This window comes from Erythrolamprus reginae, chromosome 2 (assembly GCF_031021105.1).
Source record: "Erythrolamprus reginae isolate rEryReg1 chromosome 2, rEryReg1.hap1, whole genome shotgun sequence".
NCBI lineage: Eukaryota > Metazoa > Chordata > Lepidosauria > Squamata > Dipsadidae > Erythrolamprus > Erythrolamprus reginae.
This window is the reverse complement of record NC_091951.1, coordinates 76,875,053-76,893,069: the sequence shown is the minus strand read 5'-3', so window position 1 is coordinate 76,893,069 and position 18,017 is coordinate 76,875,053. Positions and strand designations below refer to the sequence as shown.

The 18,017-nt window shown below is 43.2% G+C and overlaps 1 protein-coding gene across 1 annotated transcript in view; it reads right to left on the bottom strand.

Annotated features, from left to right (window-relative positions):
• The window catches only part of MCM2 (minichromosome maintenance complex component 2), a 41,294-nt gene extending 24,638 nt beyond the window's left edge, over positions 1-16,656 (bottom strand). Inside the window, exons 1-5 of the mRNA XM_070738376.1 lie at positions 16,535-16,656; positions 14,196-14,383; positions 8,749-8,924; positions 5,913-6,179; positions 4,899-5,118 (exon numbers count right to left, since the gene is read on the bottom strand). Of these exons, the coding sequence (XP_070594477.1) occupies positions 4,899-5,118; positions 5,913-6,179; positions 8,749-8,924; positions 14,196-14,383; positions 16,535-16,540 (857 nt within the window). The 5' untranslated portion in view covers positions 16,541-16,656. The remainder of the gene's footprint in view (positions 1-4,898; positions 5,119-5,912; positions 6,180-8,748; positions 8,925-14,195; positions 14,384-16,534) is intronic.
• Between the last annotated feature and the right edge of the window lie 1,361 nt (positions 16,657-18,017).

Genomic DNA, 18,017 nt, shown 5'->3' with positions numbered 1-18,017 from the left:
GTTCTCATTTTACCCACCTCGGAAGGATGGAAGGCTGAGTCAACCTTGAGCCGGTGATGAGATTTTAACTGCTGACCTTCAGATCTACAGTATTTCTACATGTATTTATACTCAGTGTGAAACTTGGGCCTGTTTTGATGAACACAAAAGGGATGTCCTGGCAGGAATGGTAGAAAGACACACACGAAGCTCTTCCTCAACAGTTCTCATTCTCTCCCTGTTTTTAGTTTTTATAGCAGTCAAGCTTGAGAAGCTCAGCTCACATAGATATGTGGTTGAAAATGGAAGCAATGTCAAAATAGCTTTGTTGGCCAGAATGGGGAACTCCTTGGCAGCAGATAACCAAAAACTGTCCAAAGGAAGATCAGGAAACTTTAGCCTTAAACCACGATCTTGTTTCAGTTCAATGAGTTCCTCTTGTTCCTTTAAAGTCATGTCTTTTCCAGCAACAGATGCTGAGCTGTATGGGTTCCTAACCCAGTCAAGGCATTCTGTGAAGTCTGAAGAGAAATAAAATGACAACTTCTCCTCAAGAGTTTTCAAATGTCTGCCAATCACCTCGCACATTGCAGCAGTGTAGCCATCATACTGTTTCTCGGTGAGCGGGAACATCTCAAGGTTGCCACGCTGCACATGTTGTTGCCAGAGCTTCACCTTTGAACGGAATCCGTTCATTTTATCAGTGCTTGTAAGCAGGTTTTCATTTCGGCCTTGCATCCGTGTGTTCAGTTCATTCAGATAATGAAACATATCAGCCAGGTACGCCAGCTTTGCACACCACTCACCACTTGCAAGCAGCTTTGAATAATCAGACCTCTCGTTGGTCAGAAATACTTTAAGTTCCTCTCGCAACTCATACACACGGGCCAACACTTTGCCGCGGGACAGCCACCGGACCTCTGTGTGGAGCAATAAGATTTTGTGTTCCTCTCCCATTTCTTTACACAAAGTCGCAAATAAGCGACATCTCAAAGGTCGCGTCTTCACAAAGTTCACTATGCGCACAACATCATCCAACACAGGAGCTAGATCGGCTGGTAAGGTCTTTGCAACGAGGGCCTCACGGTGCAAAAAACAGTGCGTAACAATAACATCTGGGTTTCTTTCTTTGACCCTACTTAAGAAGCCTTTGACGCGCCCGACCATGGCTGCAACTCCATCCGTGCAGACACCTGTGCAGTTTCCCCATGTAAGCCCGCTTTTATCAAGATATTCCGATGTGACTCGAAATATTTCCTCTCCTGTTGATTTTTCTGGCAGTGCCTTGCAAAATAGGAAGTTTTCTCTAATGGCTTCTCCATCCACAAAACGCACGTTGGCCAAGAGTTGACAATGTCCACTAATATCCGTTGACTCATCAAGTTGCAAGGCAAATTTCTTACTGATGTGCACCTTTTCCAAAACAACAGTTTCAATGTCCACAGACATGTCATCAATACGTCTGGCAATTGTGTTATCTGAGAGAGGCACTTTAGCTATCTCTTTGGCTGCGTTAGGGCCAAGCATCTCATTTACAATGGCTTTACAAGCTGGCAGTATTAATGTTTCTGCCAGAGTGTGGGACTTTTTTGATTTAGCTATGAGTTCAGCAACAAGGTAGCTAGCTTTGAGGGCGCTCTCGTTTACCTTTGTGGTTTTTCTCAAAAAAGGTGCCCCTTTCTCATTGTTTGTACGTAAGCGTACAAAATAGTCCATCGGCTTGTTTTGAACAGAAGGGTGTTTCGTTTGGAGATGGCGTTTAAGCTTGCTTGGCACCATGGCACTGTTGGATAGCTTCTCACCACACACCAAGCACAGCGGAATCGGTGTTGTCTCATCCCTGGTGAAAGTAAATCCTAATGCAAGATAGCTTTCGCTGTATTGCCTCAAGCTCACTATCTTGTCTTTTTTCTTTTGTCGACCACTCATACTAGGGCCTTCATCTGGGTCAGAATTTTGTCCAGGACCCTGTTCGGCATTTGCATTTTTCCTTCTCAAAAACTTCTCCATCACTGTCACTTGCTTGTCTTGCTGAGATCCAAAGCTGTCAGAAGAGTTAAATAAAAAAGGATAACCCCCTCATATATACAATCCCATGTAACATCCCCTTATAAATACAGTCAATCATCAATCATCCCTCCTCAAATTTATACCACTGTCTCATTTCTGTCTCCCCCCCCCCACCCTATATGTGTGTGTGTACTCAAACCATTTCCAAAACCAGGTGAGGGCTGGGGTTTTTTTCTCTTTTATTCTTTTCAAAAACAGGTGAGGGCTGGGGGTTTTTTTCTTATTATTTGGGTGCTTTTTACCATATGCTTCAAGAATCACCTCTCTCTCTTTCTTGTTTCTCTCTCCTCTCATTCTCTGCCTCAATCATTTTCTCATTTCTCCTTTTTTCTCCCCTTTTTGTTCTCATTCCTCTCTCTCTCTCTCCTTTCCTCTTCCTATCTGTCTCTCTTGCTTTCTTTCTCTCTCTCTTGCTTTCTTTCAGTATCTCTTGCTATCTCTCTTTTTCTCTCTTGCTTTCCTTCTCTCTCTCGTGCTTTCTCTTTCTTGTTCTTTCTCTCTCTGTTGCTCTCTCTTGTTCTCTCTTATTTTCTCTCTCTCTCTTTTTCTTTCTCTCTCTTAGTCTCTCTCTTGTTCGCTTATTTTCTTTCTCTCCATTGTTCTCTCTTTCTCTCTCATGCTTTCTCTCTCTTGTTCTTTCTCACTCTCTCTCTCTCTGTTGCTCTCTCTCGTTCTCTCTCTTCCTTTCTTCTCTGTGGAGGCCAGTGAAGGTTTTCCTTAGTTTGAATGTTCCGAGCAAGCTGGCAGGGGGATGGGAAGCAGCCCCTTTACTAACAGCCCGGGACGGGACTCTGAGAGGGGTGGGCGTTCCCACAGCGCTTGGAGCGGCTAGCGGCCGGATCGCCAGCGCCGCTGCAGCCACCGCTGTGGGAGAAGCCGCACCCCAAGAAAGCCGGAGAGGAGGACGGATCGGGCGGGCGGGGCAGCCACAAGTGGAAGCCTCAGCCCTGGAGCCCCCTCGCGCCCATGGCTTCTCGCCGCTGCCCCTGCCTGCCTGATCCGCGGGAGTGCTAATAGCACCGGCGGCGGGCAATAGCCGGGGGGGGAGGCTTCTGCAAGTGGGAGCCCTTAGCCCTGGGGGAAGGGGGCTTCTGCAATGGGAGCTCCAGGGCTGAAGCTCCCACTTGCAGAAGCCGCCACCCCCCGGCTATTGCCCGCCGCTATTAGCACTCCCACGGATCGGGCAGGCAGGGGCAGCGACGAGAAGCCATAGACGCGAGGGGGCCTGGGCAATAGCCGGGGGCGGCTCCTGCAAGTGGGAGCTCCAGGGCTGAAGCCTCAGCTCTGGAGCTCCCACTTGCAGGAGCCGCCCCCCCATGGCTGGAGCTCCCACTTGCAGAAGCCACCACCCCCCCCGGCTATTGCCCGCCGCTATTAGCACTCCTGCGGATCGGGCAGGCAGGGGCAGCAACGAGAAGCCATGGGCGCGAGGGGGCCCGGGCAATAGCCGGGGGGCGGCTTCTACAAGTGGGAGCTCCAGCCCTGGAGCTTCCCCTTGTGGCGTCGTGAGCTGCCGCGGGAGTGTTGGTAGCAGCAGCGGCGGCAGCGGGCAATCACTGGGGGGGGGGGCAGCTTCTGCAAGTGGGAGCTCCAGGGCTGAAGCCTCAGGCCTGGAGCTCCCACTTGCAGAAGCCGCCCCCCCAGGGCTGGAGCTCCCACTTGCTGAAGCCGTCCCCCGGCTATTGCCCCCCGCCGCCGCTGCTGCTATTAGCACTCCCCCGGCAGCTCACGATGCCACAAGTGGAAGCCTCAGCCGCTGCTATTGCCCTCCCGCCGAGTCCCAAGCTCACCTGCTGCAAGGAAGGCAGGCACGAAGAAGAAAGGTGCGAAAATGAAGGTGCAAAGAAGGAAGCCGGGAAGAAGGACGCTCAGCTTCCGGTCTCGGAAGCTGAGCTTCACGGCACACCTGACCATGTCTCGCGGCACACTAGTGTGCCGCGGCACACCGGTTGAAAAACACTGAATTAGATGGTATAATAATGAAGTATTGGATTAACTTCATCTATGCAAAGGCCAACCTCCCTTAGAGGTCATTGTTGTGGGTGGAAGGAATGCTACACAGCAGGGCTGTCAAACTTGCTGCGCGTGGGCTGGATGTGTCATGTGCTGCACACGTCAGGTTTTGTGAAGGGGAAAAAAGCTGCAATATGTCACTTGACGTCGCAATTATGTGAGTTTGACACCCGTTATGCAGATTACTCTGAATTCCAGAAGGAATGGCAGGTTATAAATGTAACAAACAAATAAGAATTAATAGCACTATAGAAATAGCATTTAGACTTATATACCACTTCACAGTGCTTTACAGCCCTCCAAGTGGTTTACAGAGTCAGCATATTGCCCCAACAATCTGGGTCCTCATTTTAATGACCTTGGAAGGCTGAGTCAACCTTGAGTCTGGTGAGATTTGATCTGCCAAACTGCTGGCAGCCAATGATCAGCAGAAGTAGCCTTCAGTACTGTAGTGTAACCATTGTGCCACTGTGGCTAAAAATATGATTTGACTACAAACATAGCAGCTTTATACCCAATCAATCCTCCCATGGTTTTGTACTCAGAAAGGGAAACCTTACTTTTTAAAAATAGAAACTTAGGAGATTACAATACTTCCAAAGCAACAAAATAATTTTAAGCATGTGATATAACTTTTCTTTCAGGATTTGGCAGAGGAACATTTAATAGGCAGTCTCTTTATTTTTGTCCTTGATGCAGTAGTGCTACAAGAGACCTATTTAATAGTTTATCATCTGGATTACTTACATCCTAATCAACTATGGGTCATAAATCATTAAACAGCCTTGATAGTTTTTGCTAGTGCTGCCAACCTCAATACTAAACTGCCTGCTTACCTAAGTGACCGTAACTCCTCCACCAGAGGTAGATGTGAGATGCGAACATGGATTTCCTGAGCAATTTGGTTATATTTAGGATACATAGCCATTACTACTTCCTTGGCTGCTTCATCAAAGATCTTCAACATTTCAGCTGGGGCTTCTGGAAGGAAGTAGGCAAGTACATGTTCCCGGGCAGCCAAATCTTCATAATTCACCACCACACTCTCGTTATTTTCTGCCAAGAGAAGACATTTTTTTAACCTAGGCCTATCACTGCAGAAATGCAAAAATCGGAGTTTGGGGATTTTGTCTAAAATATATTTGCAATCATTATATGGCAGCCCTTTTTATGTCTTATTTGGCTTACAGTATTTTTTTCCAAAAAAAACCAACTATGTTTTTTGTGTGAAAATAGTTCTACTGAAGAAATTTTATTCATGATGGCTAAGAAAAGTGAACCTTAAGAATAAAGGTATTACTATAATAGATGTGTTCCTTAGAAAACTGCTGGCCAATATTTTAGTAACTTAAACACTGGCATAATAATTTAAAATAATTACGTAGTTGTTCAATAACTCTTGCAGCACAATTCACCTAAAAAAAAGTATAGGGATGGAGACAAGAGAAAGTGCAGCCCATACAAGTGTAATTCTAACCATGGAAAAAAGAATTAAACTGAAATATTCCACACACATATTATATTTCTTCTGTAAAGGTGTCTTAAGTGGTTTGTTAGGATCCACCTGAATAGCACAAACAGGAACCTTAATGAAAAGTAAGTTAAAAAATATATATCTCAAGCAATGCCTAACATACTAAACCCATTATGTGGTTTGTGGTTTAACATGTTGTATCAATCCAGCAAATAGGGCTTGTAAACAATGGTTTGACTTACAATGTATTATTCTACTTTGAAAACTGGCTTAGTGCAGTTATGAAACTGGTCAATATGAGTCATCACCAGAAATATTTGAAAATAGTCCTCTGATGGTTTTCTAAACTACCTTTCCTGCATTTCCACAGTTGTACCTTTACACATGTCATTGATCCTCTCTTTGAAGACATTGTGACCATGATCATCCACGTGGGTCTTTAGGAAGTTCTTGAAGCGATGGTAGATCTCAAGACGGGGAGCTGCCATGGATACCCATTCTCTCACCGAATGCCCCTTCATGTCTTCCAGATTCTCTATGCTTTCGATCATGTCTTCCTCCTCTTCTTCCATACCTTCAGCAGCCCGTTCAGCTAGGCGCCTCTTCCTCAAAGGACGACCCTCATCTTCATCATCATCACTCTCTAGAATTTAAAAGGTGAGCAGAAGCAGAGGAAATAAAAAGGGATTATCAGACAACTGCAAAAACCTAGAACTGTTAGTGAAACTAAAGCAATTCTCTGAGATAGGATTCTCAGATGGATGTCCTCTCTTTTAATACCTTTCCGCAAACAATCACCTTAAACAATCACATTGGATTTCTACAATTTCTTGTTGAACATAATGCTCATGTCTTATGAGGCTATGTGTAACTTCTCATTGGGAAATTATGAGAATTGTATTCCAATACATCTAAAGAGTACCAGTGGAATCTATGGATCTTCTGGTTTAATGCTACTTCAAATGCCAAGCAATTTTTAATTTTTTTTTGCTACATTCTAAAAATTCAGTTTTTATTTTATTTGCTTTCATATTTGTTGTAATTTTAACATATTGAAGACTTTTGGTTAAGAAGAGCAATCCCATTCATATGTATTTATTAATCAAATTTATACACTGCTTATCTCATTATCTAAAGTGAGTTTGAGCGATTTACAAATTAAAGACTATTCCATTTACATATGAAAGTAAATAGTAAAATGATCAGCTATATACCCTGCATATCTCATAAGCAGTGGGGGATTGACTTTTATTAGTAAGAAATAAATCAGGTAGGTATTCAAATTGCTCATGACTTATTTGGCCAGATATTTTTAAAATTGCTCATGCCTTGGATCTTTATGGATGCCATATACTTTCATGTCTATATCCCCAAACCAAACAGAATCAATACATTAAACATGATTCCAATCTGGTTTACTGCCATAAAATTGTCCTTGAGCTATGGTAGCAACAAATTTCGATCACTAGCAATGCAGTTGTAAAGCTTAATGACCACATTAGACAACCCCTGAAGACCCAATTTCCATTGAAGATCATGGGGTCAGGCCAAAGTCATATTTTATTGAAGCCTCTGGCCTGCCACATTTAAATGCTTTATAATGTTTCTTGTTGTGGGGACTTGGCAGGGGTGGGGTGGCTGCATGCCATGACACATTCCTTTTAGGTTCTCAAGGTCAGCTTTTGCTCATCATCTGGCTGGAAGCTGCGGAGAGTTGCAGGATGTGCTGGCAGTAAGATACAAGATTCATTTCTTTTGTTTATTTATTTATTCGATTTTTTTATGCCACCCTTCTCCTTAGACTCAGGACGCCTTACAACATGTTAGTAATAGCTTTTTTTAAAAAAACAGAGCCAGCATATTGCCCACACAATCCGGCTCCTCATTTTACCCACCTCGGAAGGATGGAAGGCTGAGTCAACCTTGAGCCGGTGATGAGATCTGAACCGCTGACCTGCAGATCTAGCAGTCAGCTTTAGTGGCCTGCAGTACTGCACTCTACCCACTGCGCCACCTCAGCTCAGGTGATGGGCTTGTGGGAGGAGATGCAAGGAAATGAACTCTAATTTCATTGGAGATACCCCCGTAACTTTAGATTCGGGTTTCTCCAGTTGTGCTAACATGGCCGTTAATAAGCTGGAACTTTGAAGAAGGCGAAGCCTTGGATTTATTTTTCGAATGCTATTTGGAATACTAACACAGGGATTGTTAAGTCAGCACCTTCTCACAACTACTGGCTGTCAACAGCCAAAGTCAATGGGGAAGCTGGCAGGAAATTGAAAGCCTCAGATGGAGGCAAATGGCTACTGCCCCGGCCCTCTGGAACCAACTCCCCCCAGATATCAGAGTTGCCGCCACCCTCCTTGCCTTTCGTAATCTCCTTAAAACCCACCTCTGTCATCAGGCATGAGGGGATTGAGATAAGTCTAAGTCTAAGGAGAAGGGCGGCATAAAATTGAATAAATAAATAAATAAATATTCCCTTCCCCATGGCTTATAAAAAATTTATGCATGGTATGTCTGTATGTATGATTGGTCTCTTAAATTGGGGTTTCTTTTTAAAATTAACTTAAATATTAGATTTGTTTATATTGTTTTATTACTGTTGTTAGCCGCCCCGAGTCTGCGGAGAGGGTCGGCATACAAATTTGATTAATAAATAAATAAGAGTACAAGAATGAGAGGAAAATATAGTGCAAGAACAGTGGGAGGCTTCTGTCAGTGGGAGAGAGTGTGTGAGAGTTGTGGGGGTATTGTGGCATTTATTTATTTGATTTGATTTGATTTGATTTGTATGCCGCCCCTCTCCATAGACTCGGGGCGGCTAACAACAGTAATAAACAGCGTGTAACAAATCTAATGTTTAAAATAATTAAAAAACCCTTATTAAAACCAAACATGAGTGTAGCGAGGCTTCAGGAGGGTGTGCAAGTGAAGAAGGAGGCACAGCGTAGCGTGGTGGGAGAGGCTGCACAGATGGCCATGAAAATGTGATACAAGCACCGGGGGGGGGGGGGGGGGGGCTGGGGAGATTGCCCAGGTGGTGGAGACTATCATGAACAACTTTTAAATTTTCCTTCCAAGCTTCCCCCTCGACTTTGCTAACAGAAAACTGACTGGGAATCGTCATCATGTGACTGTGGGACACTGCAACTGTGACTTAAGGAAATGCATAAAGCAAGCCATCACTACCCATCCCTTTAAAAATGTACCATAAAGCAGTCCAGCCCGCATGCGGCCCAGGCCTCGACCCATCTCACGGTCCCTCTGCCTCATCGCACGTTCTGCAGCTTCTCTTTGGCTGGCAGTTAGCTCTTCCAGATCGTCATCGTTCAAGGCTAAACCTTCAGCTTCATAGACATCGAGTTCAGGGATAGGACGATAGTCCCTGGACAAAGCAAAAATCCGTTCATCAACCTACACAAGCATCCCGAGTACCTAGCTTGTTTTTTCAAAGCACCAGATCTGACATTTAAATTTGGAGATCATAACTTGTACAACACCCCCACATAGGAAATCCAGTGCATATATGGAATATATAGTGGTACCTCTACTTACGAACTTAATTCGTTCCGTGACCAGGTTCTTAAGTAGAAAAGTTTGTAAGAAGCAGCAATTTTTCCCATAGGAATCAATGTAAAATAATAATGTGTGTGATTCGGGAAACCACAGGGAGGGTGGAGGCCGTTTCCTCCCAGGAGATTCCTAGAGAGGCCCCATGGAGGCTTCTCCCCACCTCTTATGGCCCTGTTTCCTCCTAGGAGATTCCTAGAGAGGCCCCATGGAGGCTTCTCCCTGCCTTTTCTGGTTACAGTTTTGGAAGCTCGGGTTTGTAAGTGGAAAATGGTTCTTGAGAAGAGGCAAAAAAAAATCTTGAACACCCGGTTCTTATCTAGAAAAGTTCGTAAGTAGAGGCGTTCTTAGGTAGAGGTACCACTGTATGTGGATGAAACTAATCAAGGAGAAAAGCAACCTGGAATTAAGGAGAAGCTTTCTAACAGTGAGGACACTGTAACCAGTAGAACAGCTTTACCTTCAGAAGTTTATTTATTTATTTATCCCATTTATATGCCACTCACTCCGAAACGGACTCTGAGCAGCTAACAACGGTTATAAATATAATACAAGTAAAAAAAACCAGTAAAAACATCACTAAAATCACATATATAATTAAAAAAACCATACATACTAACAATCAATCTTAATTCCAGGACTGCCGGAAAAGCCAGGTTTTAACAGCTTTACGGAAAACCGGTAAGGAAGAGATAATGTGAATCTTTCGGGGCAGTTGATTCCATAGGGTCAGAACCGCCACAGAGAAGGCTCTTCCCCAAGGTCCCGCCAACCAACATTGTTTGGCGTACGGGACCTGGAGAAGGCCGACTCTGGGCCTTTAATTGCCACAGCGAGGTAGGTGCTTCATCACTGGAGGTTTTTAACAAAAGACTAGATAGCGAACTATCTGAAATGATATAGGACCGTGATGGCAAACCTATGGCACATGTGCTACAAGTGGCATATGGAGCAGTCTCTGCAGGCACACGAGCTGTGCTTCCTGCCGGCCAGCTGATTTTCAGGTCAAACAAGCTCAAGCTTTCTCCTCACTTTCTGTGCCCATGCCTGCTGTTTGGGAACGCAAGGCCTCTTCTCTCCCCCCCTCAGCTATATTTGGGAAAAGGAGGCTCCCCGCCCCCAGCTCTGTTTGGGGATGGGAGGCTTTTCCCCCTCATAGCTCCCTTCGGTGAAATGAAGCATTTTCTCTCTCCTAGCTCTGTTTGGGGAGGGGAGGCTTTTCCCCTCTCCCACCACTGTTTTGGGATGTGAGGGCAAAACAGGGTCACATGTGAATGCACAGTGGGTTGCGCACACCGGTGCAGAGGGTGGAAGGGGCATTACATTATGGGTGTGGGCACTCATAAATGTGCGACCGTGCACACACACACACACTTTCAGCACCCGAGGGGAAAAAGGTTCACCATCACTTGTATAGAGTCTCCTGCTTGAGCAGGGGGCTGGTTTAGAACAGTGTTTCCCAACCTTGGCAACTTGAAGATATTTGGACTTCAACTCCCAGAATTCCCCAGCCAGCATTCGCTGGCTGGGGAATTCTGGGAGTTGAAGTCCAAATATCTCCAAGTTGCCAAGGTTGGGAAACACTGGTTTAGAAGACCTCCAAGGTCTTTTCTGATTGATTAATTGAACAGCTGGCTTCCTCCCCAATCTCATCCTAAATGGTTATAATATTCCATTACAAGATTCATAGAATGCAGCTGGCCAGAAGTTATTACAAAGAAGAGAATTTCTCTCTCTCTCTCTCTGCACCTAGTGTGGGTGAGCCTCATTTTTAGATATTCCATTCTACAGAATTTATCTTATTCCAAAAAGGAGTAAGAAGTAATCTTGCTATTACTTCTTATTTCTTTCTGTAATCAGCTACAAGCCAACTTTTAGTATTGATGGATTATTTAGATAGCTTCTTTGCTTCTATCACATATTAAATAAATTTATTAACTATTTTAAATGGATATCCATTTCGTGAATGTAACTTTGGGTGGATAACAACATATTAAAATGATAAAATTTAACAGAATTAAAACAGTATTCACAGAATAAAGTTGAAAACATATTTTAATCGGTGAGCTATGCTTCTAATTACTTGTGCTAACACTAAATGGGATATATCAAAGAGACAACTACAGTGCAACTGTGAGTTAATAAAGCTTGCAATTGTACTGTTGAATGCACTGGAAAGAAAAAAAAGGTGGAAAAATATTAATGCTTACAATTCATCTGTACATGCAGCGTTACCATTTTTCCAACGTTCTCACGATGTTTATGACTCCATTTTCATATTTTTTCTCATTTGCAGCACTGATTTAATGTGGCCATTCAGTGTAGTAATAGTAATGTTCTAATACAAATCTCTGAAATACCACTTCTAGCATTTTCACATTTGTTTAATCCCAGATAGTATCATCACTTTTATTTTCCATTTTATTCACTCTGTAACAGGCTTTAACTCTCTTCATCTCGTTGCAAAGTAATTTGTTATTTCCATCAAATTTGCTATATACAGTATTCTCTCTCTTCTTTAGTTATTTCTTCCTCTGAGTAAATAAGGTGACACCAAACTGGCAGGAATAGCCAACTCTTCAGAAGATAGGTTCATGATACAGAAGGATCTTGACACACTTGAACATGGAGCGTTATCAAACAGAATGAAATTTAATGGTGAAAAAGTAAGGTTCTATATTTAGGCAAGAAAAACAAAATGTACAGGTACAGTATATGTGGTACTTTGCTCAACAGTAGCAATTGTGAGAGGGATCTTGGGAGTCCTAGTGGACAACCATTTAAATATGAGCCAGCAGTGTGCAGCAGCTGCAAAAAAAGGCAACACAGTTCTAGGCTGCATTAACAGAGAGATAGAATCAAGATCACATGAAGTGGTAATACCACTTTATAATGCCTTGGTAAGGCCACACTTGGAATACTGCATTCAGTTTTGGTTGCCACGATGTACAAGGATGTTGAGACTCCAAAAAGAGTGCAGAGAAGAGCAACAAAGATGATTATGGGAATGGAGACTAAAATATATGAAGAACGGTTGCAGGAACTGGGTATGTCTAGTTTAATGAAAAGAAAGATTAGGGGAGACATAATAGCAGTGTTCCAGTATCTCAGAGGTTACCACAAAGAAGGAGTCAAACTATTCTCCAAAGCACCTGAAGGTAGAACAAGAAGCAATGGGTGGGAACTAAATAAGGAGAGAAGCAACTTACAACCAAGGAGAAATTTCCTGACAGTTAGAACAATTAATCAGTGGAACAACCTGCCTCCAGCACTTGTGAATGTTCCAACACTGGAAGATTTTAAGAAGATGTTAGATAACCATTTGTCTGAAGTAGTGTAGGGTCTCCTGTCCAAGCAGGGGGTTGGATTAGAAACCTCCAAGGTCGCTTCCAACTGTTGTTATTATTATTATTATCATTAATGGAAGCACTAAAGTAGATTTAATTGGAGGAATACTGCAAGATATAAGGATATTTTAACTGATAAGGGGGAATTGAAATCTACCCAAGAATTGAAGAAACAGGATAAAGATGGATTGATATGAGAATGAAAATGCAATCAAGATATGATAATGATGTTAAAACAGAGGATATTAACCTTGAACAAACAGAATTAGTTGAAATTCTCACAGGAATAAATGAAAGATTAATTTTAAAATTGTATAATTATTTATTGTATATTAATTTAGAGCAAAGAGAAGTTTGGCAAAGTTCGGGTTCAGGAGGCTGCTGAGAAGCGCTGCCGCCCAGCTGTCACCATTTGAAACAGCCGGACGCTTCTCAGCGTTCTCCCGAATGCCGAACCTGAAAGTTCGGCAAAGTTCAGGTTCGGGAGGCCGCTGAGAAGCGCTGCCACCCGGCTGTCACCTTCCGAAACAGCCAGGGGGCTTCTCGGCATTCTCCTGAACGCTGAACCCAGAAGTTCGGCAAAAGTTCGGGTTCGGCGTTCAGGTTTGGGAGAACGCCGAGAAGCGCTGCCGTCTGGCTGTCACCTATGCAGAAGAGCCGTAGAGCTGTCGGTCGGTTGGGAGGCTCAAACGGAGTTGGGGAATCCCAATAGGGAATTCCAGGGGCGGAGCTTTGACGTCACGGAGACATCTTTCCTGGAGTCTCGGCGTTCTCCCAAACCTGAAACCGAACTTTTGCCGAACTTCTGGGTTTGGCGTTCACGGCGGCGGGTTCGTAAGGTGAAAAAAGTTCATAAAAAGAGGCAAAAAAATTCTGAACCCCGGGTTTGTATATCAAAAAGTTCGTATGACGAGGGGTTCGTATCACGAGGTACTACTGTATATATCTTATCATTCATATAATTATAACAGCAGGGATTATATTTATATTTATCCAGAGGAAAAACGTGAGTTTCCAGCAGATATACAGGATATGAGTAATTATTCAGTCATACAAAACAGATATTTTAAATTGAATTTAGTGTTTACTTCTAGAAATAGCATAGTCAAGTTAAACAGTCTGGCCATACAATTGTTTAAAAATATTTTTTTTTAAAAAAAGAAGAATACAACTGTATATTAAATAAATGAATATTCCAAATGAAGTGATCTCCACCTGATAATCAAAATAACCCAACATCCAATCATAATATTTGTGAAAAATAGAAAGTCAACAGGTTGGCTCAAACATTACATCAATCTTCAAATCGCAGGAATCCTGCACATTTTCTGACTGATTTGTGTGGAGAAAAATAGTTACTAGTTACTATTAGCAGGAAGCCAAGCAATGCAATTATAATCAACAAGTTGACAACGGAAGGTGATTTAATTGTTAGAGCACCAATTTGCTGATTTCCTTTTGCTGATAACAGCAATGAGAAAGATCAAGGTGAATGACAATGTGTGTGGAAGTATCCTGTATGTGAAATGCAATCCGAATTTCCTGCCACACCAATATGATATTTAATATTATAAGTATTAAATATAATTTTTACATTTGCCCCTTTAAAGTCCACCTGATTCGTATTGAATTGATGAAACAGGCAAGAAAAGAGAACCTATCTAGTTGGCCAGAGTAACAAATGTTTCATTCTAAAGTTTCATGTGAAAAACATGAACCAGGCAGGAGAAGACCCATACCTTTCCATTCCTTCACCAATCAACTCCTCTCCATCTTCATCCTCTTCATCAGGGAGTCCTTCTGTCCCAAGGAGTCCTTCAGACTCATCCTCGAAGGGCGGGAGATCTCTGCCTGGACTGGACGTAAAGGCCTCTCCTCGCCGAGAGTTCTGCACTGGGCTGGTAGCCATGTTCGACTCAGAGGAATCCTAACACAGCAGATAGAGTGCAAAATATACCGTGAATTTGGTTAGTACACAGCTAGGCCTCAATTTACAACTGTTTGTTTAGTGACTGTTCAGAGTTACGATGACATGAAAAATGAGACTTATGACTGTTTTTTATAATTAAGACCTTTGCAGCCCCCTCATGATCATACAATCAAAATTCAGACACTTGGCAGCCGGTTCATATTTATGACTTTTGCTGAGTCCTGGGCACTGTTTCCTGTAAGTTGCGCGCGTGAGTGCGCGCTCCAAAATACTCCCGCGCGCACCCTTTTCCTCGGTCGCACGCTCCCCATCCCCCTGCCAGCCTGCAGGGGGGGGGCGGGGGAGGCGCGGGCAGTAGAAGGGAGCCACGGCCGCCCCTGCCTCTCCATGGAGCCTCCGGCCCCCTCGCACTCCTGGCCTCTCGGCCCTGCCCCCTGCCCGCCCGCTCCGCCTCTCTTTCTCCTCCGCTGCAAGAGAGGCAGGGCAGGCGTTCTACTTTTCCGCCCACACCGAAAAAAAATTAGAGGGAACATTGGTCCTGGATTCTCTTTTGCATCCTTCTGACAAGCAAAGAGCAATGGGGAAGCCAGATTCATTTAAAGACCGGGTTTCTAACTCGTCAATGGAAGTGATTCATTTAACAACCGTGAAGAAACCATCCAATGGGCCAAAACTCACTTAATCAATGTCTCACTTAGCAAATGTCTCACTTAACAACATAAATGTTGGGCGCAATTGTGGTTCTAAGTAGAAGACTACAGTCGACCTCACCCCATTCATAAGAGATGTTGGTAAGGAGCGTGCATAAGCTCATCATTGTGCCTACCGTGCATAAGCTCATCATTGTGCCTACCATCCCTGAGTTACTGTCCTATTGTCCAAATTTACCTGTACCTACTTTGCTTTTATGTTCATATTAATAATAAAAACAACAAGAACAGAGTTGGAAGGGACCTTGGATGTCTTCTAATCCAACTCCCTGCTTGGGCAGGAAACCCTACACTACTTCAGACAGATGGTTATCTAACATCTTCTTAAAAACTTCCAGTGTTGGGGCATTCACAACTTCTGGAGGCAAGCTGTTGCACAAGAAATTTCTCCTTTGTTCTAAGTTACTTTTCTCTTTGTTTAGTTTCCACCCATTGCTTCTTGTTCTACCCTCAGGGGCTTTGGAGAACAGTTTGACTCCTTTGTGGCAACCCTTGAGTTACTGGAACACTCCTATAATGTCTCCCCTGGTCCTTTTTGTTAAACTACCCATGCCCAGTTCCTGCAACCTTTCTTCCTATGTTTTAGCCTCTAATCCCCTAATAATCTTTGTCGCTCTTCTCTGCACTTTTTCTAGAGTCTCAATATCCTTTTTGCATTGTGGCGACCAAAACTGAATGCAGTATTCCAAGTGTGGCCTTACTGAGGCCTTATAAAGTGGTATTAACCCTTCACGTGATCTTGATTCTATTCCTGTTTATGCAGCCTAGAACTTTTTTGGCAGCTGCTGCACACTGCTGGCTGATATTTAAATGGTTGTCTCCTAGGGCTCCAAGTTCCCTCTCACAGTTACTACTGTTGAGCAAATTTGTCAAAACGTGCAGAAAAGAGCAATATCTGCTATCTTGTACATATTTTGATAGATAGATAGATAGATAGATAGATAGATAGATAGATAGATAGATAGATAGATAGATGTTCTATTTTCCTAGGACTTAATTTGGTTCGAATTTTCCAAACTTGTCAATATGCAAAAGGAATAAAGATCATTTTCATTGAATTTCAAAACAGCGGCTCCTGAGAACATTTCTTTGTACTGCCATCTTCTAAACTCCTCCTGGGGTTTGACACGGGCAGCACAGACCTCCCAGTCATGGGCTGGTCAGGAATTTTGCACGAATGAAGGGAAAATGCCTAAAATGTCACTCTTCCTGCAAATTTCCTCCAGCCAAAAAAAAGGTCTGGAAAAGGTTTTAGATGCAGCTTCTAAAACAAATCAGCAAAAACTACGAAATGAGCAGCTAAAAGGTTGAAAACATACTAGACGATGCCAAACGACCCCCCCCCCCCCCAAAAAAAAACGGCCGACCAAAGGGACACAAATACAAATAATCAATACAAGGAAAGCACTTGCAGATCAGTTGCGAGAAGCTCTCTTACCGCCATTTCGTCTGCTTTCCGTGCTTCTTCCACCAACAGGGCCCCCCTGCAAAACTACAAACACCGCCGGAGCCTGAATCCCGCGCGGATGAAAGATCACGTGGTCAAAAGCCCGCGAAAGCTTAGGCCTCCTGACGCAACCCTCTTATGAATATGCAAATAGGCTAGAGACTTAGCGGAACGCGCTCTTATGAATATTAACGAAGGGGCGGGGCGGTCCATCGCTGGAGACGGAAAGACGGTGGGGAGGGAATCTTATGAATATTAACGAGGGGGTGGGGGGCTATAGGTTGGGAGAAGGTAGCTGAAAAAGAGGAAATGAAACGCGGCTCGAAGGTGCTGGGAAGTTTGCTCCGACGTCCTTGGTTAAAAGAAGAGTCCAGCACGCTGGAGAGCTTCGTGGGCTCTTGTAGGCCGGGAACGTTTATTATTTGTGGCTGCCTTCCAGCCGTGTGGAATGCAGTTCCGTTGCCATTTTCATTTCGCGGAATTGTTTTAGGCGCGCTTCTGCGAATTTCTTTCCAGAGGCGAAATAAGCAACGAGAGACGGCGCGCTGAGGGTTCCTTGTTTGCCTCCGTCAATAAAAGAGTTTGCCCTCGCTTAACAGGGAGGGATGCCAGCTTGAGGATGGGAGTACTTTTTTTGGGGGGGGGGGGGGCACCCTCAAAAACGTCGAATTCGCCAGAGTAACCCAGAATAAAAATGCACATTTGGAAGCTGTCTTTTTTTCTTCTTTTGCTTCGATTCCTCCCCTAATATAAAATAGAATGGAATTTTATTGTCCAAGTTTCTTTAATGTTTCTTTTATTTTTTACTAGTACCATTCATATGAATACTGTATTAGTACAGTATATGTAATGTTTCTTATTTTTTTCTTATTACTAGTATGTATACAGTATTAATATTATATCTTTACATGCCTCCAATATGTAATTGACAAAACAAATAAATAAAATTAAATTAAAAAGTGAGATTGGACACACAAGGAATTTGTCTTTGGTGCATATGCTCTCAGTGTACATAAAAGAAATGTTCGTCAAGAATCATGAGGCACAACACTTAATGATAGTCGGGGTACAAATAAGCAATCCAATCATATTAGGAAGCAGTAATTGTAAGGATACAAGCAACAAAGTTATGGTCGTACAGTCATTTGTGGGAGGAGATAGATAGATGAGAAGATTAATAGTAATAGTAATAGACTTAGTAAATAGTTTGACAGTATTGAGGGAATTATTTGTTCAGCAGAGTTTTGGGGGAAAACCTTTCTTGGGTCTAATTGTTCTGGTGCGCAGAATGACTGTATATGGGGTTTTAAATATATATTTTTAGTAATTTGTATAATTCTTTTATAGTCATTTAGATTTCTTTACATATTGTTGCATTTATAATGTACGCCGCCCTGAGTCGCCTCGAGAAGGGCGGCATAGAAATCTAATAAATAAGAGTCTTAAGTAAGCGTCTTAAGACTCACCTATGTCA